This window comes from Taudactylus pleione, unplaced genomic scaffold, assembly GCF_031769625.1.
Source record: "Taudactylus pleione unplaced genomic scaffold, aTauple2 ptg000105l, whole genome shotgun sequence".
In the NCBI taxonomy this organism is placed as follows: domain Eukaryota; kingdom Metazoa; phylum Chordata; class Amphibia; order Anura; family Myobatrachidae; genus Taudactylus; species Taudactylus pleione.
In genome coordinates, this window is record NW_028284507.1 from 8,768,110 (window position 1) to 8,792,771 (window position 24,662).

The 24,662-nt window shown below is 43.9% G+C and overlaps 1 protein-coding gene across 1 annotated transcript in view; it reads left to right on the forward strand.

The window, feature by feature from the left end:
- The first annotated feature begins 4,268 nt into the window (after window positions 1-4,268).
- TGFA (transforming growth factor alpha) overlaps window positions 4,269-24,662 on the forward strand; it is a 60,046-nt gene continuing 39,652 nt past the window's right edge. Inside the window, exons 1-2 of the mRNA XM_088470829.1 lie at window positions 4,269-4,874; window positions 23,978-24,031. Coding sequence (XP_088326955.1) covers window positions 4,838-4,874; window positions 23,978-24,031 — 91 coding nt within the window. The 5' untranslated portion in view covers window positions 4,269-4,837. The remainder of the gene's footprint in view (window positions 4,875-23,977; window positions 24,032-24,662) is intronic.

Here is a 24,662-nt window from a genome sequence, read left to right on the forward strand (position 1 = left end):
AGGAGCTATCAGAACAGTTGCAAATAATCGCTACATTGGCATTGCGTTTGAATTGCAACTGACTCAGGGGCCTATTCATCATTATTAAAAAATCGATGGAGGTAATTAGGTTTAAAACTTGCATGGAGTTCTACCTAATTACCAGAGGAATTCATCATCCCTCCTCTCCATAAGTATCTATTCCGAAAAGCTGTCATATTTGCGATGACAGCTTTTCAGAAAATAGATACTTTTCCCTCTCTACACTAACATACCGCAGCTGTAATCTGTGCTGCGCATTAGCCGTTACATCCGTAAAACCAGCGCATGTTCAGCACTACCTACAGCTGCGGTAATTCTGTCCCCCACCTACCTGGCCGCCAGTCACAGGCTGCAGCCGCAGATCCCGACCTGGGCGGGCTGAATATATATTTTTTTTAAACTTTACTGTGTTCTGCCGGGAGAACACAGTCTGTGTCAGAGCAGCAGCCGGGACCAGGGAGTGACGGAGGGAGCCAGAGGAGGACCTGCTCACGCTGTAAGCAGGTAAGTATAACCCGCTATACGCCACCTGAGAGTGGCGTATAGTAACACCATCAAATTCCGAAAATAAATTTTTTTCAGAATTTGATAAATAGACTAATTTCTACATCCCCATACTAATGTACTAATGTATAGGGAGTGTGGAAATTAACGCAGATGGACTTAACCAGGAGATATCAGTGATATCTCCTGTGTTAAGTGTGTTAATGAATATTAAAAAAACGGTAATTAAGGAAAATGTCCTTAAAACCGTTATATTAGTGTTGATGAATAGGCCCCCAGTCACTAATGTTTTATCATTTTACAGACCTGCTTTAATAAAACCTTGTAATATTAAATTCCTGGCGCGTATTTTCTATCTGGGGGGATGTGCGCGCCTAAAGTTTTTTGCTAATTTGTGCTGATGTACTATGGCTCCCAGTCATGCCTAAAGCTTAGGGGAGAGTGGTGTAAGATGAGACAATTTTTACTTATGCTGTCCCCTAGGCAAGGAAAAATGAGACAGAAGTAAAACAAAATCCACCTTTATTTCAGGATGTCTCATGTCAATCGAAAATGATAAGAAAAATGATAAGAATGCATTATCATAGGGGCTGTGACTATGACTTCTCAAAAAAACATTGGTCTTGTAGCTTAATTTTCCCCAGATTATTATTGCGATAATTTGGCGATAAGAACCGAATAAAACTGAACCCGCACATCTCTACTTTAAACCTTATAAAACGAACCAAATAAAGTTTATAATTCAAACAGTGAAGCAATTTTCATACACCATCAGTTCGGCATTTCAACGACTATACAACATTCTACCCATGAAGGTTGCAGGGTAATAGGAAGTGTTGCTCCCTGCTTACCGTTTCCCCACCAGCCTTTTCAGGTTGAGGTAGCTCATATTTGCCTAATCTCCCTGAAATGCCATGAGGCTCCCGAAAATTGGGTGGTGCTCCCAGCCTCCATCCACCCAGCAGTAGGCAAGTCTCCTGAGCTGGGCGCCATCCACCCACAAGCCACCCACTTACCCAGCTAAGCTGAAACGTGCCATTCCCCCGCCTACCCGCCCTTCCCTGCTTCACAATGCCGGTAACCACGGCATTGTGGAGCAGGACCATGATGACACGATCACGTAATGAAGCCCATCGGCCCCTCCACTTTCCCTCGACACACATAAAGGATTAGCAGCATGGGACTCTCAGAGGAGCAGTTGGTGTGCTGACCCAGATGTTCACGAAACTCAGCAAACGTTTCTTCATTAATCAAGCCAGATCTGGTGATGGTACCAATTAATCCTGGAGGTGCTCATGTGATTAAGTGGTCTTTGTATCTAACCCTTGGAATTGGGAAGATAAACATGGAAGGGATTGCATTTTCACAAGTGCTTGATAGTGGGGTAAGCTAAAGCACTGGCTCAATTTACCCCACAGAATCCGGCTCACTTTGCCCAACAGTCACCATTTTGGAGAAAAAACGCCTAGCTTAGTAATTCAGGCTGATACTGTGGCCCAGTGTACATGATATCATGAAGTTGTGATGCAGCTGAGTAGAAGTTCTATTTAGTTAAGTCATTCACTTTGCAGATACGGTTTACCAGTGTATGCGGAGCTGGACGAGCCTCAAACCCTTTGTGTCTATCCAGTCCCTTCCGTCCCTCCAGCGCCCACACTTACTTACTTTATTCTATGTCTTCTGGCTGCTCCTGCCGCGGTTCCTCTAATTGGTCTTTCAGTGGTGCGGCATGCATGATGCCATGACATCACGTGCGCTGCAACAAAAGACTATTCCACCACCCACTGTCGATGCCAGGTGCAATATAGCGGCTCCCTGCCAGACACTCCCAAGTCTGTGCTGGGTGTCAACAGTGCCATTTACCCCGCCTGATGAGACCAACGTCTCCACCCGGTGGGGAGCGGTGTCCGTCAGACACGTGTAGCAACCAGAACTCCCGTTTCTCCTCTCCGTGCTGGTCGAGAGCGGGTGGGTGATGATAAGCTGAGCTCTGTATCCGCTTGTAATTGCCGCAATGTAGCGGAATGATGAAATAGCAATCACACTGCAAACTTCCAACCTGGATCTCTGTTATAGATGGCAATATGCAAAGTAGAGGATTTGAAAAGCAGTCTTCCTTCATCCAAACGCGTTCCTTTACGCCCTGGTAATTTCCACCCCACAAACCTAACCCTAATGCCGCTACACTGCCTACACCTAACACCCCCCCCTGCGCCTAACGCTAAGGGCGTCCTGGACTTTCCTTGTCGGGCTGCCGTCCTTCTGGATTCCGACATCGGGATTAAGATAGGCATCAGTATTTTGATGCCTATCTTAAGTCCCGTGTCGGATTCAGACGGGCGGCATGCCGTCCGCCGGTCTGATAACTACATCCCATACGCACACTCATACGAGGTCTGTCTAAAAAGTGTGCATCGAACAGCAATGGAGCAACGACACAACATTAAGTTCTGCTTCAAATTGGGTAAATCGGCAACAGAGACACAAAATGTTGGTGAAAGTGTACGGGCAGGATGCTGTTAGTGGAAAATGTGTGTACGATTTGTTTGCACGCTTTCGCAGTGGCAAGGAATCTGTGGAAGACGAGCTCCATTGCTGTTCAACGCACACTGCTCGGGACACTCTGTTGAAATGAACGCAATGGCAGTGCGTTGGCAGCCTCGGGCAAACCCCGACTGGGGGTAGGTCCAAACATGTCCATTCATGTCAGCGCGCATGAGCGACCTTGTTGCAAGCGTTGCATACAGATATATCAGTCCATTCACCAAAATTTTTAGACAGACCTCGTATATATGTGTGTGTGTGTGTGTGTGTGTTACAATAACGTTGAAACGTCGGTCAGCTACTGCCTCTGGCCCTGATTCAGAGCCGGACGCTCTGACAGAGCGCTCGCTCTGAATCAGGGCCGCCCCTCTTAATTTTTACAGTGGCCTCCTGGCCGCTCGTATAGCTGTGGGTGACCACCCACAGCTATAGCGAGCGGCCAGGAAGATGGTCGCGATGGTCAAGACCGTCGCGACCATCGGGCTTGCGACGAGACCCTTGTGGTAGGGTCTCGTTGCCGCAAGCCCTGGAGTGCTTTTGGCTCTATCACAGCCGAGAGTACTCCCACTGACATCACTTGTGATGTCAGTGGGGCCGGCCCTAGACGGTAGGCGTTCCCATGGGAACGCCTCCATCTGGGCAGCCACGCCCCCCGGCATGCGCACCAAAGAATGCGTGCTGTCACTCAACATTGACAGCACGCCCCCTTTGTAGCGAGACCCGGAGCGACGGCTTGCCCGTCGCTATCCGGGTCACGCGCATGTGCACGACGGAGCTGCTTCCGTCGTGCGCATGCACACTGGGCCAACATCGACCTGCTTGCGAGCGCTCAGCGCTCGCGAGCGGGTTTGAATCAGGCCCTCTGTTTCATCTTCTTGCCAGAAGTGCTGCGATCTTTGCGGATAATGTATTTCCTCACTAAAGTGTGAGTACTTTGGAGGGTACCGGACTGTCATTGTATTTTACTAATAAGACTCTGTGGCAGGTGGCTATAGTGGTGATTGTGGTACTTGGACGGGAGTACAGTATGTCTGTGGATTCCTGATAGGGTGGTGGAGGTGCAGTGAGTAATACTATAAATGAGTGACATGCAGATCAGGAGCCTGTAGCTGGAGAGTGGGAGGGACAGGCAGGGAACTCTGCCTAATCTCTCAGCCAGTCTCAGGATCCCTCACCTTAGTACACTTACAGCACAGTGCCTGAGCACTCAGCCCGACCACAGGACAGGCTGCTCCTCGAACACGTCTTATTACCAGGAACCAGGACAGAGACCAGGATCCCCAGGCTGTTCCCTTGAGAAGGATACATCCAACAGGGCTGTGTCACAGGCGGGGAGGATATATATAAATGAATATATAGTTATAGGCGTGACACCTGGATTCTGTGCACTATAGTATACTCAGTGCTGTGCTGACACTATAGTTCTCTATGTGGAGCTGCTCCTGGATATAAGACACCTGCCACATTACAGAATGGGAATCTCTCAGCGGGGAAATACACTGTAACAATCCTGCACGGGAAGTGAGATACTGTGTACTATGCGTTTGTTGTGTGTGTACCCTCACAACCCACATGCTTTGGACAGGTTGGCCCATGGGGGCAAAAGGAGCCAGTGACTGACTTGGCTGTCACTTTAACTCCGTGAGAAGAAGGTGTGACGGTGTGTCAGCCAGTCTCTGCCTGCGGAGTCACACCGAAAACTCTGCAAGGAGTCACCTCAATCAGGGACCTGCCTGCTGCCAGCCTCTGCCACCGGCTACCCAGGAGAATGTCACCTGCAGGGTACACTATGTTGCTCATATTAGGTATGTCAGGTCACATCTTATATATGGTATAGAAGATTGATGAAATGTTCTTATTAAGATCACTAAGCGGCAGCATCCCTTTTAATGGAGTTTGTCATATCCTCATAGTATAGAGATCATTGCTGCTGTCTGTAAATTTTGTCTGTAAAAAAAAAAAAATTGCATTAATCTTACAGGTGTAAGTAAACCAGAGAGATCAGAAAACGTTCACACCCTTCTGTAGATAGAATTTTGTAACTTTTTAAAATAAAATTTGATTATTATTATTTTTTTTTTTTTAACATTCCGGTACCATGTCATTAATTAGACAGTGTCCATTATGTGCCAGTTGTGGTGATTTTCCCTAGTTGTTTAATGACAGTAATTGATTTTGTTTACACTAGATACATTACGGGGGCGGACTCTGGTACAGGGGATTTGTGAATATTGAGCTGTATCCCAGTCATACTGGCCCATGTGCTGGTCAGAAGATGAGAAATATAGGACTCAGACAACTATTTGAGTTTATTGATGGATTAAACTACATGAGTAATGTTTATACTATGATAATACTCTGAACAATGTTATAATCACGAGCAGTGATGCAATCGGTTATATATATGGTCTCACCACTTTTGTACCAAATGCCCCTAATTTTATGTCACTTGTAGGCAATATTACTTCTCCAGCTGGTGTTAAACTACAAGTCCCAGCATGCCCTTCCAGCGTTTAGCTGCAATATTCATACCTCTGTTCTACACTAAGAAGTAACTTGTGAAATGCAGGAATTTTTACATGCATGTAAGCTGGCAGCACATTCTGGGACTTATAGTTCCTTCCGGATGGAGAGCAACATTACCTGTACTGTGTAGCAAGGAATGCATTATTAGATGCAAGCACTTTTTACAGGTTCAGCGTATTTGGGCACATGAAGAATAGATGGCACACCCTAGAAATCTGGTATTTACCACAATATTAGTCCTTAATGCTGGCACCTACTGTAAATGTTGTGGGCACTTTCTATTTTTGCTGGGAACCCCAACTGTGTCTCTAATTTGCACCTTGTGATAACCTCCGATAAGCGCATAGCCCTATTGTAAAGCACAACAGAATATGCTGACATGCTATAAGTAAATGTTAATAGTAATAATAATAATGCTAATAATAGGGCAGATGGTGGGTAAATCGTTACATAGAGCGTATACACTGTAGGCAGGACAGGAGAGTGTTAGATACACTTAGATAAGGGCAACTGGGTTCCACCTTTCCCCTACTTGCTGTAAAACCATTTGATCCTTGTCCCTTTTGTAATCAGGTCAGATCTATCTCTGCTGCAGCAATTCTAAATGCCTTCCAAAATCTGCCACTCACTAATCTGCCTGCTGTATCTAACACCCATTGCCTAAATGGCAATTCTTCATATGTAACCAATGCTAACCCCCTACCTGCATCACCTCCTTCTCTCTCTCTTCGGAAGTCTGCTGCCTTCATTTGCCAAGATGGGTCTCTCAGATGACTCAGTGTTGTCTTAGGCTGGGTGCACACCTATAAAATGGTCAGGCCGCTCTTTCTATTCCTGACCCGTTCATGCAATATCTTAAGAGTGTGTACTCACCTTCATGATTTCTCGGAAGAAAACTGGTCGCATCGAAAGATCAGGCTTTATGTGCAGTTTAATTTGAATCAGATTCGATGGCACATCAAACAAAAAGTGCAGTGTTTATGGGCTGCCCTCTGCTCCGTCCAATGCTTCTACCCAGATCATTTAGACGGATGAGTTTCCTGGATGGCGAGTTAGATTGTAAAGGTGTGCACGCATGAATCGCCGCTTTGATTGGGGCTTCCGAACATAAGTGTAATGAAATGTAAAACTGCATCAAAAGTATGATTGTACAAGTGTGTGCCTAGCCTTATCCCCTGGACTGGCATTTCTGTGACAACAGGGAACTGAACTGAATGTATATATTGGGGAAGATTCAATTAACTGCGAAAGCTGCCGGAACTTCAGATGGCAGATTATGCTTCATAGTCTGTGGCGGTGGGAGCAGAGTCTGCCTACTGTAATAGGGAGATAAATGTGCGGATAGTTCGCAGCTAATTGAACCCAGTACAATTTGTGCTGTTGTAGTAACTTCGGTTCCCAGTCATGCCAAGCAGTGATAGGCATGCTGAGCGTTATAGTCAAATAACCATCTAAGGGGCATATTTGCTAAAGTGAGGGCTTTTAGACGTGGAGTTGTTGTTCATAGAAACCAATCAGATTCTAGCTATTATCTTCTAGAAGGTGCTAGATAAATGATAAGTAGATTCTGATTGGTTGCTATGGTCAATACCTCCACTTCTGTAAACCTGCACTTTAGTAAATATACTCCCTATGGGTTTTCCTGCGACTTTGTCTCTAATGCTAATAACATACAATTTTCAAAGATAAAATACATTTTATGTGCTTAAAACTTTTTTTTACATTTACCTGATATCAAGACCAATATATATTTGTCATGATAATAGGAATGTGCAGAAAAAAGGTTGCTGCAAATATCACCTTGACTAATAGATAGATAGATAGATAGATAGATAGATAGATAGATAGATAGATATATGGGATGGGTACGGGATGCCGGTTCTCGGGATCCTAACGGTCAAAATCCCTACAGGGTTAGGATACTTGTCCATAGGTATCCCAACCCTCTCCCTACCCTAACCCTCTTTCCCCAGGCCTGAACCTAACCTCCCCCTAGTGCCTAACCCTTACCCACCCCCTAGTGCCTAACCCAACCACAACCCTGCTACTTACCACCGGGATACCCCCGTCGATATTCGAAGCACCAGCATCCCCTTTGTGTGGATACTGAACATGTCCCATATATAATATACATGGACATTTCATCATTGCATTTTAGAAGTACCAGGACTCTTCTTGAACAAGAGCAATGGAAATCCTGTTTTTAATTTAATGGCACTGGTAATATGATCTTAGTATTACAAATTAATAGTGGTACCTCGTGCACTGGGTGTATATCATTGTATTGTTAAGTATGTATGTAAGGCTATAAATAACAATTCCTGCCCCACTTCGGACTTAAAATAAACTCTTTTTACTCCTCCCAAACTAGTCCAAATAGCCCTCCCAATAACTCCACCCTACGCATGCTGTACAGATAATTCTGTCCTTAGTTCTCACCTACAGTAAATGCTTCTGAGCAGTTACCTGGTTTATGCCTCCACTAACTTCTAAGCTTGAATTGATAACAGCCAATGCCCTTTTTGAACAGAAATTGCTTTTGCACACAGGTATAATACTATGAGAGATGAGTTTAGCCAGTGCGCAGGAGATTGTCTCGCTTTAATAACAGATCCATATTACTTGTTAATAATTGCTAGTGTAATAGCTTGTAATCACAGCTTACTTCACTAGCTGTCCTGTCGTGCTCCTTCTTTAAATGGATAATGAAACTCCACCTGAAAATCCAACAATTTGTTTTTAAATGATTATAAAGTGAGTGATGTTTTTTTGTACTTCCCAGATGAGTAAAGATAACATATTGTCATGTGTATATTGTCACAGAACTGACTCCACACCCTACATCTATGTGGCCCAATAGTCCTACAACTCAGACTATTAGTACATTGTATGAAGTAGACCCCTTTTCCTGGGCTGTTAAAGGCTATATCAGCCCACTGTTTCTCTGTCCTGGGAAACATTACAATCATTATTCCTTGGTCCCTTCTACGTGTGACTCAGAGAAAGGATGACACAAGAGGTGTGGCAGGCTCTCTCTTGTTTGTTTTTTAATTTGGCGATATTAAAACCAGCAATCATTCAGGACTTAAGGACAGACAAAAATTAACCACTTACCTTTTGCTGCTTCCAGAGACACCAATGAACTTAGGGCCTGATTCAGCTTGGATCGCAGTTGCTAATACGTACGCAATCGGCCGATTGTTGTGTTGTGCGCATGCATCGCAGTGCGCGAACTAGCAGTTGCGATCGGGACTGCGATCACAGAGGCCACGCAGAGCGATTGACAGGAAGTGCCGTTTGTGGGAGATGACGGAGGTGGTCGGGTAAACGCAGGCGTGCCAGTGCGTTTCAATGCTGTTGCATGGGCGTGCATAAATTATCCACTGCGATACCCTACACAGCCTGAAGCCTCATAGCGTGCGCTGAAGTTAGCAATTCCTGAGTGAGGTCTGACCTGCCTTAACTGTGCGTATGGGTCCGATGGTACACAATTGTACCAATGTTTTCGCAGTCTTGCTAACCATTACGTATGTGCGTGTAGGAGAAGTGGGCGTTCTTATGGAGTGCTGCGGCAGCATGGCTTAGCACACTTTCGCAGTTGAACTGTGTGCGTACGCTATATTGCGATCCGTAGTGAATCAGGCCCTTAGTACAAAGAAATGGTATTAAACTATTTAAATGTACATAAAAGGCTCACCTCATTGTGTTTTGTCTAGCAGTTGTTCTGCGTTCTCATGATACGAACATCAAGGCTTACTGTCTCTGTGGAAGTATGTCTGCTGGTATTATATGTGCCACGTTTGTGTGTGAAACATTTGGTTACAGTGCTTGTGACATACCTGTTCACATGCAACCTGAAGATTGGTGATGTCAGAGATGGTGTGGGCCAGGGCCCGAATAAGGGTTCTGGCTGCCCTAAGTTAATACACTTGTAGCACCTACCCTAATATTTACGTTCGTATTCACAAACCTGTGAACTTCAGTAGCCCTTGTGAAATTTGATTGGAGCAATCAATGCAAATCAACACCTCAAACAAATACTAGGAGAGCTGGACTTCAATACATTACAGTGACCACCATTCAATACAAAGATCATTAGAGTGACCACCATACAATACAGAGATCATACCAGTGATCCTCATACAATACGGGGAACAGCTAATTGACTGCCAGACAGCATCACAGTGTCCACTATACAAAGCTTCCCAGTGACTGCCACACAATACAGAAAGTATTCTAGTGACTTCCACTCTATACAGAGAGCCTTCAGGTGACCATCATACAAAACAGAGAGCATCCCGGTGACTGCCATATAATAAACACAGCATCACCGTGACCACCATACTATACAGAGTGCTTTCCAGTGACCACCATACAATACAAAGAACATTTTAATGCCTGGAAAAACATTACATAGAGCATTCTAATAAAAATATAAAGAGCATCCTAGTCTGCCATTCAATACAGAGAGCAACCTAGTAACTGCCATCTACTACAGGGAGCGTTACAGTGACACAACCGTATAATACAGAGATCATCTGAGTAACTGGCATACAATACAGAGTGCCATCCACTGGCTGCTATACAATATAGTGAGTGTTTTAATGCCTGGAATACAATACAGAGAGAACACTGGTAACAATTCAGAGAGCATCCTAGTGACCTCTAAAACGATGCAATATCTATAACATGCAGTTTAAGCAAACATATTTAGCAATCAATAGTTATTACAAGTCCCTGATCACCTATATCAAAAGGGCATCTCATCCAAAACAGGTTTTGACACTTATGAAATGGAATGCCAGAAGCGGCTAGTGTGTGTCTGTGCCCGGCAGCAGTCACCAGCATAGCGCCTCTGCCACCCTGACTGTACTTAGTCACCCTCTGCCAGGGTGACTGCACACAATATGTCGGTCCCGTTGTTTTTCGTATCATTTAGAAATTGCAGTGTGTACAGACCTTGGCCCGATGTCTGCTAATTAATTAGCATTCCCCTGCGGAGACTAGATGATTTGGAATCGAAAGGATCGTTTGGAACTAGTTGAACATTGGGTAGTGTGTACGATGTATATTGGCTGTTTTTGGGATAGTGTTGCTCGGTCTGATTCGGTATAGTCATGAGCATCGTTGGGCAAAATCTTATATTGTGTACTCAACATAAGTTAGAAATCTGGAAGCTTATACAAGGATCACAAGCTTAACATTTCCCACCTGGGCTTGGTAAATCTGCAGTGGATGACTGTTTAAAGTTTATGGGAGATTCTTTTTTTTATTTTTTATGTTAAAAGTTTGCATAAAATATGTGACGTACACATGCAAAAGGCAGGGTTTTATGAGACAGGCCCAGTAAAATCTGAAAGAGCCTATACTATGTGTAGCACCAGATAATATGCAAGCACGGGACAACTACTGATAATGGCATGTATATTAAATTCAAGTGACTGAAAACTGTAAAAGAAGAACTACATTATAGAGATAACTAAATAGATTTTAAGACCTTGTACACATGGGCGTTGAATAACAACGCCTATTACTAACGAAGACAAATCTTCTTCCTTTCTCCTCGTTTCTAACCGTGCTCCATGCGTGTCCTCCAGCATGGTGTACTAAGTACTGCTCGCCATCGCTGAACACAACATTGGGATTGAGGCAATGCGCACGCTTAGAGTCTGTGTGTACAGCTTTATTCATTAACATTAATGGGGATTTTTTGACCATCAGCTGTTAAAGTGCATTTAACACGCTTTAAGAACATCTGTTTACAGCGTCTATGTATGCGAGGCCTTATACTATAATAAATCACAGCTTTTGTGGAATATTTGCAGTTTTCTGAGTCACCCAATGTAACATTTATGTAAGTCCCTTATAATGCATCAATTGCCTACATACGTAGCAGGAAGCCAGTTTATGAGATGAGCCAATCTTTATGACATTGTAGTCTAGGCGCTCAGATGTATCTCATTATGACAGCGAACATCCATTGCAAATATTGCAGGTCGTTATATCGTTTACAGCTCAAACTCTTTAAACATACATAATTTAGACTATTGAAGCATTCAGCTGGACATGGTAAGTGGTGATAATGTGGCAGCATGATTGCCGTAATGGTTACCACCTCATGGCCCTGAGGTTATGAGTTCAGCTCCTGACCAAGGCACTATCTGTGTGGAGTTTGTATGTTCACCCATGTTTGTGTGGGCTTCCTCTGGGGCCAATGGCTTCCTTCCACACTCCAAAAACATAATGGTAGGTCAACGGAGGCCGTCGCAGCCCCCTCCCGCAGCCCACAAACGGCAGCAGACTGTCAATCGCTGACAGTCTGCTGCCGCACTACATGTGTTCACGCAGTACCCGTAATGCGCATGTGCAGTACGGGTCAGACGCCTGCGCAGTTCCCAACCATCAGGAACATGCGTTCAGCAGTACACTAGCGTGAACTGGTGAATCAGGCCCATAGAACATATGTTATTAATTTTTGTACCTGCCCCATTGGGGGCTTACACTCTAAATTCCTCAACATACAAGCACTCACACGCACACTGCAGACACAGAAAAAGCATACAAACCCCACAGATATGCACCATGATGGGAATTGAACTCATGCTAACCATTGACCATGCATGCTGTACATGTGATAGGGAATATAGGCCCTGATTCAGACCCACTCGCGAGCGGCTGTCCGCTCGCAAGTGGGTCGATGTTCTGCACTGAGCATGCGCACGACGGAGGGAGCTCCGTCGTGCGCTTACGCCAGACGCGACGAGCGAAGGAAAGTCCTTCGCTCGTTGTGTCTGATCAAAGGGGGCGTGCTGTCGATGTTGATTGACAGCACGCCCCCTTTGGAGGGCGTGCCGGGGGCGTGCCTCGCCTCCCGTCAGAAGCCGGCCCACTGACATCACTAGTGATGTAAGTGGGAGTGATTTTGGCTCTGATAGAGCCAAAATCACTCCGGGGCTTGCGGTTGAAAACCTCAACCGCAGGCTCCGGCTCGCAGTTTCGATGGTCGCGATGGTCACGACCATCGCAGCCATCAAACTGCACGCTCGTATAGGCTGTGGGTGGTGACCCACAGCTATATGAGCGTCCAGGAGGACGCTCCATTTTTATGGAGGGCGGCCCTCACTCAGAGCGTGCGCTCTGCTCAGAGCGTACGGCTCTGAATGAGGGCCATAGATTGCAAGCTCCACTGGGGAAACGACTGGTGTGAATGAATGAAATATTCTCTGTAAAGCACTGCGTAATATATGTATGTGCTATATACATAACTGATTTTTATATATATATATATATATATATATATAATGTATGTATACACACACTCAGTCTTTAACGATTAGCTGTTGGCTCACTTTCTAACATGCTGTGCTGGATGAGAAGTCTCACACCTATCACTCCACATTCTTATGATACCAGCACAGTTTCTCCTTGCTGCACATGGCTGGGAGCTGGGAGTCGGTAGCGGAGACAATGATTAGTGACTACTCCCCTCTTTGGGAATGGGAGCAGGAGGCGGTGTATCTGGACTGAGTCACAGGTGGCCGTGGTCTGTCTGTTATTCCATATCCAGGCTCCACACCTTACAGCACAGAATAATTCATCATATGGAGGTGTCATCAGAGGTGCTAGACAAAGTAAGCTCTTTAGCAATGAGCGCAGCAGGTGACCAAAAGTCAGCCTGGCCAGTCATAGAAGTGGTCTAGTGTCAGATTAATGTCAGGACACTTGTGTTTACAGAGGAACCCTGGTTGAATTTGACCTTTATGCTGGTGTGTTTGCTAAGTGCCGTGCATCACTTTTCTTCCAGTCTGCGGCCTTTGGGCTTCTACCACAGACCGTGAACACAGCATGTGGCTGTACTAGAGGCGGCAGAAGATCTGACACCATGCACCATCCTCAGTGATTTACGTCAGGGAGCCTATCATAAATGAGTTACTGTTTAATCCGATAGAAAATAAAAAGCATAGCTGCCAGCATTTTTAAATAATTTCCAGGGAAACTTTGAGTTAATGCACCTAAGTGCGTCACTGATGCTGTCCTGGTGGACTTTGGAGCACTGCAGTGTTCATATTGTCTTGATTAGACTGGTTGGCACAGTGGTTAGCATTGCTGGGGCAATGTATTCACGTACAACCATGGCACTATCTATGTAGACTTATTACTATGTGTTTTCCTCAGTCCAAAAAAACAGATCGTTAATAGAATTGTGACAGAAATTGATTTTACATCCTAGTATATGAGTGTGGTAGGGAATATAGGGCCTGATTCAGAGCCGGACGCAATTAGCGCTTGCTCGTCCAGAAAATAGGGGTGGCTATTCAAATGAACCGTTCGCTCTTTGCGGTCTGTTCACGCCTCTAGGTCTGAACGAGCGAACAAAACTTGTGGTCGTTTTTTGGGAAACTACGCCCCCTGGCCGCTCGCATTCTACGTCATGTCCGCTATTTATTAGATTAATCGAGTACATCGGCCAGCGTATGACCTGCTCACTATTGTGGTTGGTTTTTGCTACCACAATTTTGCGAGCAGTTCTGGCTATAAAATAACCCAGTGACGTGGTCAATGACGCTGCTGTTTTAATTATGCACACCCATAAAACACCCGTTTTGACCTTTAAGCACGCCTGCATTCGGATCTCCACTCCCCGTTTTCAAGCACCTTCCCCTGTTACCACCCACATACGCCTCTTTCTGTCACTCAAATTATCAGGCATTCGCTATTTTGCGAGCACATGAATTTCGACCGCACTGACTGGTTCGCGCATGCGTATAACGATCCGTACGCATGCGCAGTTGGGCAAACATCGCTCGGAGCGAACGAGCGGCCGCTTACGAGCGGCTCTGAATCAGGCCCATAGACTGTAATTTGCAATATGGCAGGGATTAGGGGCGCTATACAAGCAAAACAAAAATAATAAAATGATATAACGTGTTTCTAATGCTCTTTCTTAACTTGAAGTACATTAACTTCTAAATTATGAAGCCTTGTAGAGTAAGAACAGACAAATGAGTATTGCACCTTACATGTTGGAAAAGGTGAAGTGTATTGTGCAATTGGTCAATACTGAAAAATGCTGACATGTCCAAGGACAGTTGTTAAAAAACCCCACAAACTATATGATATAGTATGATATATAGTATATATGATATCATTTAAAGCTACATTGCCATCTATTACTAACATGCCACTTTGCAGAGAATGCATCTTCTGATTGGTCCTTATTCTCACACCCCCTTCTGCAGTCATTTTAAAGTGGAAATTTGAAATTAACTTAAGTGTTCTGCCACTTTGATGGTAGTGCAGCTTTAATGGCTCACTAATTCCATGGAAATTGCAACTTTCGGCATACACAGTTCCCTTTTTCAGACAGGGTTCATAAAAAAACATTCCTGTTTACCCAAATCTGCTACAAAATAGATGTTTTTTTTATAAGGCTGGTTTTCAGGAGAGTCATCCAGGGTTCGCAATCCAGCAGCATGTTAGAAACATTTCTGGTAAAACGTTTACGCAGGTTTATAAACACCCAATTCTCATTAAGCTTTATATGTGTTTATTGGCATTTTATACTAGTACAGTCGTAATTACCTACTTTTTATTTGTTCCCCACGTGAGAGTTCCTGGAGGGGAGATGCAGGCGGCCTCTATGGGGATAGGATGAACTGCATCATTGTAAGTCCCAATGCCATGGAACGCAGAATCATGCAGAGGACAGGGTTATGCATATGAGATGAAGAAGTGGATTGGATGCAGGAGTCTCCTGGACATTCCCGGAGTGTAAGCACGTATGGTACAATGCATTTGAATTGGTTTAGCAATTGAACCCATTGCTTCTATTGCCAGCCTATTCGCACTTTTACATTGATTGCAGTTTTCCACACGTGTCTTCCTCCATTCAATGCATTGATCATAAGTTACAGTGGGGTCAGTGACATGATATCCAATGAGCTTGTTACCAGCCGGCTATTATTTGAGATCCGGTATCACCTAGCTTTGACCTTGTGTTTTTTACCAGCTTATATCATGCCATTAGGTACCTGCATAAAGGCATTGTGCTTGCTATGGGTCACAAATCTCTTTTGCATGACCCATACATGCACAAAGAGAACACAAGTCATCCTGAGCCATAAAACATATCAGTTTTCTACTAGGGATAGGTAAGTGACCAGCTGAACCAGTTGAATGGAAACCATTCCAAGTCAGTGTGATCTTGACCATTGGCATTCCTTCATGTGCTTCCAGCCTCTATCGTGACATCATCTAACTGGTTTTAAAAGAATACATTTGTTAGGTAAGTGTCTGATTTTTGCCTGTGTACATCTTAAGTTTTCTTTTAAACAGCGGTTCTGATGTCACAGATGGTTGTGTTCAGCTGCACGTGAGAATTGTCAAATAATTGCTACCTTTGATGGGATCTGAATTGAGTCTCTGGAATGTAATCTATCAGGCTGGTTAGCAAGACGTGATTTTATATATGCAAATTATAAGACAGTTTCGTTGTCACTCACCTACATGTCTGCTCTGGAATGCAATGGGAATATCTCCTTGCCTGGAAATAATATTAGGGAACCTTCCCAGTTACTGTGACAGGTGATAATGGCTGGGTAGTGTCTAGAGTAAAAAGTATGGGGGTAGAGGGTTGTAAGCTGTGTCCAGGTATCGGTATAAAATACCGACAGTCGGGATCCTGGCGTTCAGAATTTTGACACCGGGATCCCGACAGGGTTAACATACCAACACTTTTTGCTCTGCATGCTAACCCTCCCCCTCTCCCTACCCTGGTGCCTAACCCTAACCTCCCCCCTTGGTGCCTGAACCTAACCTCCCCCTCCCTAAACCTAACCCTCCCCCTAGTGCCTAAACCTAACCCTAACCCTCCCCCCAACCTCGTTACTTACCTTCGGCATCCCGGCGGCCGGGATTCTGACCGGCGTCGGTATTCTGGCGCCGGTATTCTAAGCGTCGGCATCCCGACCGCCGGGATGCCGAACGCATACCGTGTCGAAGGGCACATGTGCTGCCCTTCATAGATACTTACATCTAATACTAAGTAAAATGCCGTATTTGTTGTTTATAGTGGAATTCTCTCCCTCTAGCATCCTCTCCACCTCTCTACCAATCTTCAAACAGACTATCAAGACCCTTTTCTTTATCAAAGCTTTCCAGCTCTCCTCTAACCCACGCTCCATGCACCTTCCTCACTGTCTTTCCCCTCTGAGTCACCTGTGTGTCTGTCCCTTTGGAATGTATCTCTCACGAGCAGGGCCCTCTTTCCTCATGTGCTTCTCCTTCCCTTACTCATACTATAATTTATTCCTAACTCCCCACAACAGCACCTAACACTTGATTGCTGAAGCCCTCCTGCTTATTTAAGTGTGATCGCTAATGCAACGATATTTAGAAACCATGTCCTTGTCCTGCATTGTTTTGTACTGTTAATAACTGTTTTCTTGTGTGCTTATTTGTTCATGTACTTTGTAAGGCACTGCGGAACCCTTATGGTCCCATATATATAAAGGATACATATAAATAATAATAGTGTAGACTACAAGTTTTTTTCTTTATTTCAGAACATATTAGATGACAGCTTAGACAGGAGGATGCTTACGCTCACCTAATGGCACAGAACAGCTCGTTACCCAACAGTGGCTGCCATAAGAGGTTTCAACTTTGAAATAAGAATTAGGAAGGAAACCAGAGGTTGGAGTTTACAGGGCAGGAGGGAAAAAAAAGAAATGCATATAAAAAAGGGAGCAATGGAAAAAGAGGAGGACTAAAGGGTATTCTTTTTTTTGTCTTTAGGATTAACAGTTCTGCCATTTAAAATACCTGGTCCCATTAATTGGCGCTGCCATAAAAGGTCTTATTAGTAAAGAAATTTTGGCTTGGAAACTTATTGGGACTAGGAAAGATAGGTCGGCAGGGGTCTTACCTGTCATGTAATTCTGGCAAGCTGTCATTCAGTAGTGGACAAGTTAATGTTAAATTTGCATACATTAAACTAAGGGGAGAGATTTATAAGATCTTGGAGAAAGTTAAGGTGGAGAAGTTGCTCATAGCAACCAATCAGCTTCTAAGGGGACGATTCAATTGCTTTAGACGCTCATAGCTCCCGTCTAAAGTGACAAACTATTCAATTGTTAACGCTACCAGCCCTGCGCAGGTTGCAACGGACGTATTCTCGTGCCCAAATGCACGGGTTACTTCTGTGCTAAATGCCAGGTGCGCTGCAGTTAAGACACGCCCAGCAATCACGCCCAGCCCCAAAGCACTACTTTGTGCAAGCAGAAATCCACTCTCAGGAGGGTGCAAGCAGAAATCTGCGATAAGTGCAGCATCGGGGCTGGGCACCTAAAACAATTGAATAGCTCCTGGGCAGTTTAGACAGGAGCTACCAGCACCCAAAACAATTGAAATGCCCCCTGTCATTTTTCCAGCACAGCCTATAAAACGACAGTTAGAAGCTGATTGGTTGGTATCTCTATCCACTTTATCTCTCTCCAAGATTTGATAAATCTCCCCCCCGTGAGACCAATGACACATATGTATCATTAAAATTCCCCTGTGAATGGTACTCCATAAGAATAATTGGTAAATATTTCCACATTACAATATAACTAATACGCTCTTATATTGCAATGCTGTCAAGGACAGGGTTTTTTTCTTGCTTACCAAATCAATGTGATACCACCTCTCTGACAGCAAAAGTGTTAAACGTGACTTTACTTTTAATAGTCAACTAATGACTTATTGCTAGCCTATAAAGCTGCTCACTCAGCGGACTCTGAATTGAATAAGGTAGGTTGTTCCCTTCCAGGAAAATAGTTACATAATAAAACCTAAATAATATTAGCTGACACTTCTTCATACACTGAACGTTACATAGCTACTGCACAGAGCTTGCACTCTAAACACAACCGTCAGGAAGACACATTGCTTAGTAACTTGGCACAAGATAGACGCAAACCACTTCAAAGGCGGAGACAGAAGCCCCAAGTGACTTCTCCAGCAGTTACATGTAGCCCAAGCAAACGAGGACCTTTCTCCTCTGCTTGTTTGGCTTGGCTAATAGTGGCTGTATAATTAGCTGAAGGAGATGGTGGAAGAAAAATGATCACTGCATGGAGCTAGTTTTACCTGAATAAGAAAAAAAAAATGAACACATTAAGCTACATGTTCACTTTGAAGGAGACTATTAAACGGTTTACTAGACTAACTTTCCGTCTTCTGTGTATTTATATAGTCTGTGGAAGAAGAAGAAAAATAATTAAACATAGTAATTGCAGTTTTTTCAGTTACATTAGAACTGCAGTTTGTACAGTAAATGTCCCTCAGTGTGATCTCTGCCATTAGGTTACAGCGCCCGGATCTCTACTGGTTTTCCATTAGGTTTGTTTGGATTTAGAGCAATAGATGTACGATTGTAAGGGGTTTTCAAAGAGCCTCTTGGGTAAATTAACATCTGCCCATATAATCTGAAAATAAGAGAGAGCAGCGACAGATAACAGCAAATACAAAGTCGATATTTATCAATGACTGCTTTCATTCGAACCATCCAGTTCTTTATCAATATTAGTTTTATTCTTGTTATGACTGAGGTTATTATTTTAGATCCTACAATGTCACATATAGAAATGTTACTTTCCTTCTGTACTTGTGTAAACTAGGTTGCAGTCAACAGGGTTATAGGGTTAAATCAGGGTTAAAAATGGGATTAATTTGCTAGCTGGGAATTTTCCTCACCTTAAGGGGAAACATTCAAATATATTTCTTGGAGAGAGATCAAACTGCTGCCGTTTTAATGTCTGTGTGTCTCGGATCAGAACTTACATTTCTATTGTCCTTACCTGACTTCCCACCTAAGACAGCAGTACATATAATATTATAAGGGGACTTATAAACATTTACTTTCTCCTCGCTCTGTTTGATATGCGAGCATAAATGTTAATAGATCCTATTTTGTTTATATCTGTGGATACATTATATTTTAATGACATGATTATTTACGTAAATCTAAGCCAAAGATAAAATTAAAACTTAAATGGAAAACCTGATTGTTATACAGCACAGTATGTAACAATGATCAAACAAACTACAACTTTCAATTGTTCAGTCTATTGAAATGAATTGACCATTCATTGTACGGCATGTGTACTTGACCATGGGTTAGTTATTTACTTGTCAAATCCACAAGTAATACTGGAAATGTTTTTTCCTGAGGATGTTTGAAACTTGGGTCACAACACCCTTTAGTTTTTAGCCTTCATCTCTTCGTGTCTGCATGTGTCCAGTGTTGGTCTGGGTGGCGTTAGTACGAATTGTAGCCAATCGGATGATCGGAATGTTTGAAGCAATTCAAACTAAGAGGTGGATTTAATTCAGCGTGATGGACGTGACTTGTCATTCTGGAATGGCAAACTGCAGCCATCGGCATCGCAAGTGTTCTATCGCACCCCATTGAGGAGCACAGGAAAACCTTGTAACGTTGGCATTACTGTAACTGGCTGATATGTGCACAGTCAGGGTTATGGTCGGTGCCACATCACTAGCAGTTTTGAGTAATGTCAGTAGCAGTGCTCCTGTGAGCTCCAGCGGCCTGGCCATCAGTATGATTATGTAAAGATAGGGCCACATGTAACGGGGGAATTGTTATGATATGAGAACATACATGGTGAGAATCTGGAGTTGGATAGTGAAAGGAGCAAGGTCACCCAACAGTGCAGAGCAGTGATGTGACATTGCTTTCAAACTGGTGCCGGAAGTTTGCTGTGTCAAACAAACCTCTATATGAAACAAAATTCATACATCCAACTTCTTAATGTCAGACAGCTGTACGGTGTCTCTTCTCTTGAGGCCCCCATACATCAGCAAACGATTGTGGCAATTCTGCAATTTGCAATCGATTGTGTATAAAAATCTGCAATGTATGGGCTTCACAGATTGCAGATTGCAACCAAAAAGTGATTGGAATTGTTAAATCAGATTGTCCAATATGTTGGATTTCACAGAAGGATTGGGGCTGTAGATTGCTAGTGTATGAAGATGATCAGCAGATTTGCAGACCGTTACTAATAAAATGATGGGCCTTTCAAGATTAACAAATATGTGTTTGCTGAAAATGATCTTCAAATCACTGAAAAAGATCTGTAATGTATGGGTGCAGATTGCTAGATTGGAAAATCCTAAAATCTGGCAACAAATCTTCAAATTGTTAAATTGTGGTTTTCAGATTGTTGTTGTACGGGGGCCTTTACTTTTTAGAACAAATTACAGTGCAATTTTTTGTTTACACCAAAACCTATATTATACGAGAACAACATTGAAAAAAAATAATTTGCCACTTAAATATATATATATTGTGGAATGGATAGAACTATTGCAATGTGTAGTGGATGGTAGATGTAATATACAGTAACTTATATATTATGTTTACTGATACATTTTTAGCTAAAAGTTCTAGGTGACTTTTTAATTTTTTTCATAGCTTTTATTCTTTTCATTTTTTTTTTTGTAAGCAGTGGAACTGGAGGTTCAAACTGGATTTCCAGCGGTCCTGTGCGCATGCCACAGAACATGGACCTCCTGTGTAATAAGTAACACTTATCACTCCTTTATCTGGCATGGCAATATAATATTCATTAATAAATCACAATGAAAAGCAGTTTTACACTTATCACTGCAATAGGTGTTGTTTTAATAAATAGGCTCCTTCATCTTTTTAATAGCAAATTAAGGCTCCTATTTAACAATGAAGCATAAGCCCTTTAGCGCTAAGGGTAATGCCACCCTTTCTGGATTTAACAAACAGCGGTAATCTAAGATTACTGCTGTTTGTTAAGCATCACTCTCACTATCTTTTAGATGGCGAGAGCAAAGCGCTCCCCATTGCCGGCAATGGAGACCTGGCGGTGCCTTTCCCGCTTCAGCAAAGCCTTACAGGCACTGCTCTGGGTCCCCGTGTCATGCGCAGATGGACTGTCGCGAATGCGCATTACAACGAGCCCCGTTGCTGGCAGCAGAGGACCTCGCCGAGGAGGAAGACTTCGTCGGAGGGGTAAGTATTGGTAAATACCAGTACATTTTTCCTTAGTATCACAGTGATACTAAATGAAAAACTCCACCGGTATTTGCCTTCATTGTTAAATGGGGTCCTAAAATGGGAGACGCTGAGTGGAGATAAAGAGAAGCAATACTGTAATGGATCAGTCTAGTGGGATTAGCTACAAATCAGAATTGCACTCACTCTTTTGTCTGATGCTTAGGATGTGTTTGAACTGAGCAGACTATTGCCCATTCAGTCTAGTCTTTCCCTGCTGTGGTGGGGAGCAGTCATTATTGCTCATATGCTCACGATACATGGATCCAATGTACTGTACAGTGTATTACTTCTAACATCACTTGATCTATGTGGATATCTTCATTTTACTCATGAACAGGAATCCTTATAGCCTGAGTTCTGGAAACAATTGTCTGGCAGCACTGAAGGGAATCCCACTGAGAGAATCCCATTTATAATGCTTATGATTATTCTACAAAAGAGTGAGTGCGGCTTTAACTTAATCCCAGCATAACCAGTACTTTATCTATTTGGGATTGCCTCTCTCTATCCCATGCAGTCCCTCCCATTTTAAACTGATTTTTTAAATTATCTATCGCTAGTGTAACTGACAGCTGCCATCCAGATTCCAGAGACTGTACAGTAGTACAGTACTTTGAAGTGGATTACTAATTATCGCTCACAGCAACATTATACTATTCCATTATCTCTCTCTCTCTTTCTCTATCTCTTGCGCTAATGTTTCTGGCAGTTATGTGCCCTTTTATATCTAATATATAATAATCAAAATCAGTGGCGGAACTCCCGGAGACAATGGAGTCATTTGCCGCCGGGCGCCAGCCCTGAAGGGGGCACCTGGCTCCATTGTCCCCTGGCAGTTCCGGGCACTGCTGAGGAGCTGCATGGAGAAAGAGCGCCGAGGATCGGCGATCTACCTCCAGTGGCATAACTACGGGTGGTGCACCCTCCATTTGCCGGGCGCCCGCTGAGTGTGTTACCGGCGGGCGCCCGCTGCTTCTTCCCTCCCTCCCCCCGGTGCCAGCGGCAGCCGGAGCTCACTCCTGAGCTCCGGCTTCCGTGTCCCGCAATGCACTATGGGAGTAACGTCATGACGTCACTCCCATAGTTCCGAGGAGCGGGCGCTGGGGATGGACGGCAGCAGCACTGGAGCGAGGATTAAGGTAAGTATTTTTTTTGTGTGTGTGTGTGTGTGCGCACTACAGGGGGCTTACTAGAGGGGGCATTACTGGGGGCACTACAGGGGCTTACTACTGGGGGCCCTACAGGGGGCTTACTACTGGGGGCATTACAGGGGGCTTACTACTGAGGGTACTACAGGTGGCATTACTGGGGGCACTACAGGGGGCTTACTACTGGGGGCATTACAAGGGGCTTACTACTGGGGGCATTACAGGGGACATACTACTGGGGTCACTACAGGGGCTTACTACTGGGGTCACTACTGGGGCTTACTACTGGGGGCACTACAGGGGGCTTACTACTGGGGGCATTACAGGGGGCTTACTACTGGGGGCACTATTGGGAGCACTACAACTGGGGGGCACTACAGGGGCCCTTACTACTGGGAGCACTGCATAGGAGGAGACAACTATTGGAGGTACTGCATAGGGGGACCATTACTGGGGGGCACTACATAGGCGGGCACTGCATAGGGGGACCTCTACAGAGGGCACTGCACAGGGGAACCACTACTGGGGAAACTGCACAGGGGGACGTCGGCAGCTGGGGCTGGCATAGGTGCTGGGGGGGGTTAATTTTAATTTGGAGGGGAGAGCACCAACATTTATCTTGCCTCCGGGCACTTGGGATGAAGCTACGCCACTGATCAAAATGATTGGAGGTATAGTCATATATGTTGCAGACTTGGTACACATAGGACGTCAGAAATGATAATATCCTAGTGGGGCCATGGCCTTGAGAATTAGTGGCCCTGGTGGAGTACAGAACAGAACACACATGACAAGTATGAACATAAATTGCACCCAGCATACAGAACAATGGACAATGTTGCATGCATATTGAGCTTTAAATAAGATAGGTTGGCAATGAGAAAGGAACAGCAGTGCTTTCTGACCGTGGCACCAATGAAACTAATGTTTCCTTATGACTCATAGGAAATCTCTGTTTGTTTTATTAACAATTATGAATGTTTGGCGGCAGCAGTAGTATAGAGTCCACGTTATTTCTTTAACCCTGATAGATTGCATGCAGTAATTAATGTTTTTACAGTTCATTTCAAGAATTCTTGGCTGTGTATATATGGATTATATGTCTATGATAATTAATATATGGTTTTGTTTTATGTCTTAGGGTTATTTTGTGCTGCTTGCCATGCATTGGAAAACGCAACAACCGCTTTGAGTGGTAAGTAACTTTAGAAATATATCTATAGTCTTATTTCTGCATTCTAAGAATACATATTACAAAAGAAAGTCTAGTTTGCATTAGTCCAGTGGTTCCTAAACTGTGCGCTGTGGCACCCTGGGGTGCCTTGTGACACTTGCAAGGGTGCCTCAGTATGGTAGTCCAGCACTAAGTCATATTATTTATGGTCAATGTAATATAAATATGTGGATAAACAGAAGCTCAAACCTGTCTACCACAGAACTGAACATAAGGATGACAGGAAAGCACAATATACTTCACTACTTTACTTTTTTTTTCTGAATTTCTCAATAACAAACTTTTGGCTTAGGGGTGCAGTGAAAACAATGCTGATATTCTAGGGCGCCGTGACTGAAAAAAGTTTGGGAACCACTGCCCTAGTCTATTAGTGTGAACAGAGTGACCTTGAGCTAAGGGGAATTGTATATACTCGGGGGGGGGGGGGGGGGGAAACTATTGATTATTTCAATACAATCAGAGCATGAAACTTGTGTACACTACAGTCCTTTAGGCAAGAGGCTAGGGGCCTGAGGCTTTAGCCTGCAAGTTTGCGGCAAGTGACGATATTTCGTCGATATAGCCGCGAGATTTAAAGTGACCATTTTTTTCA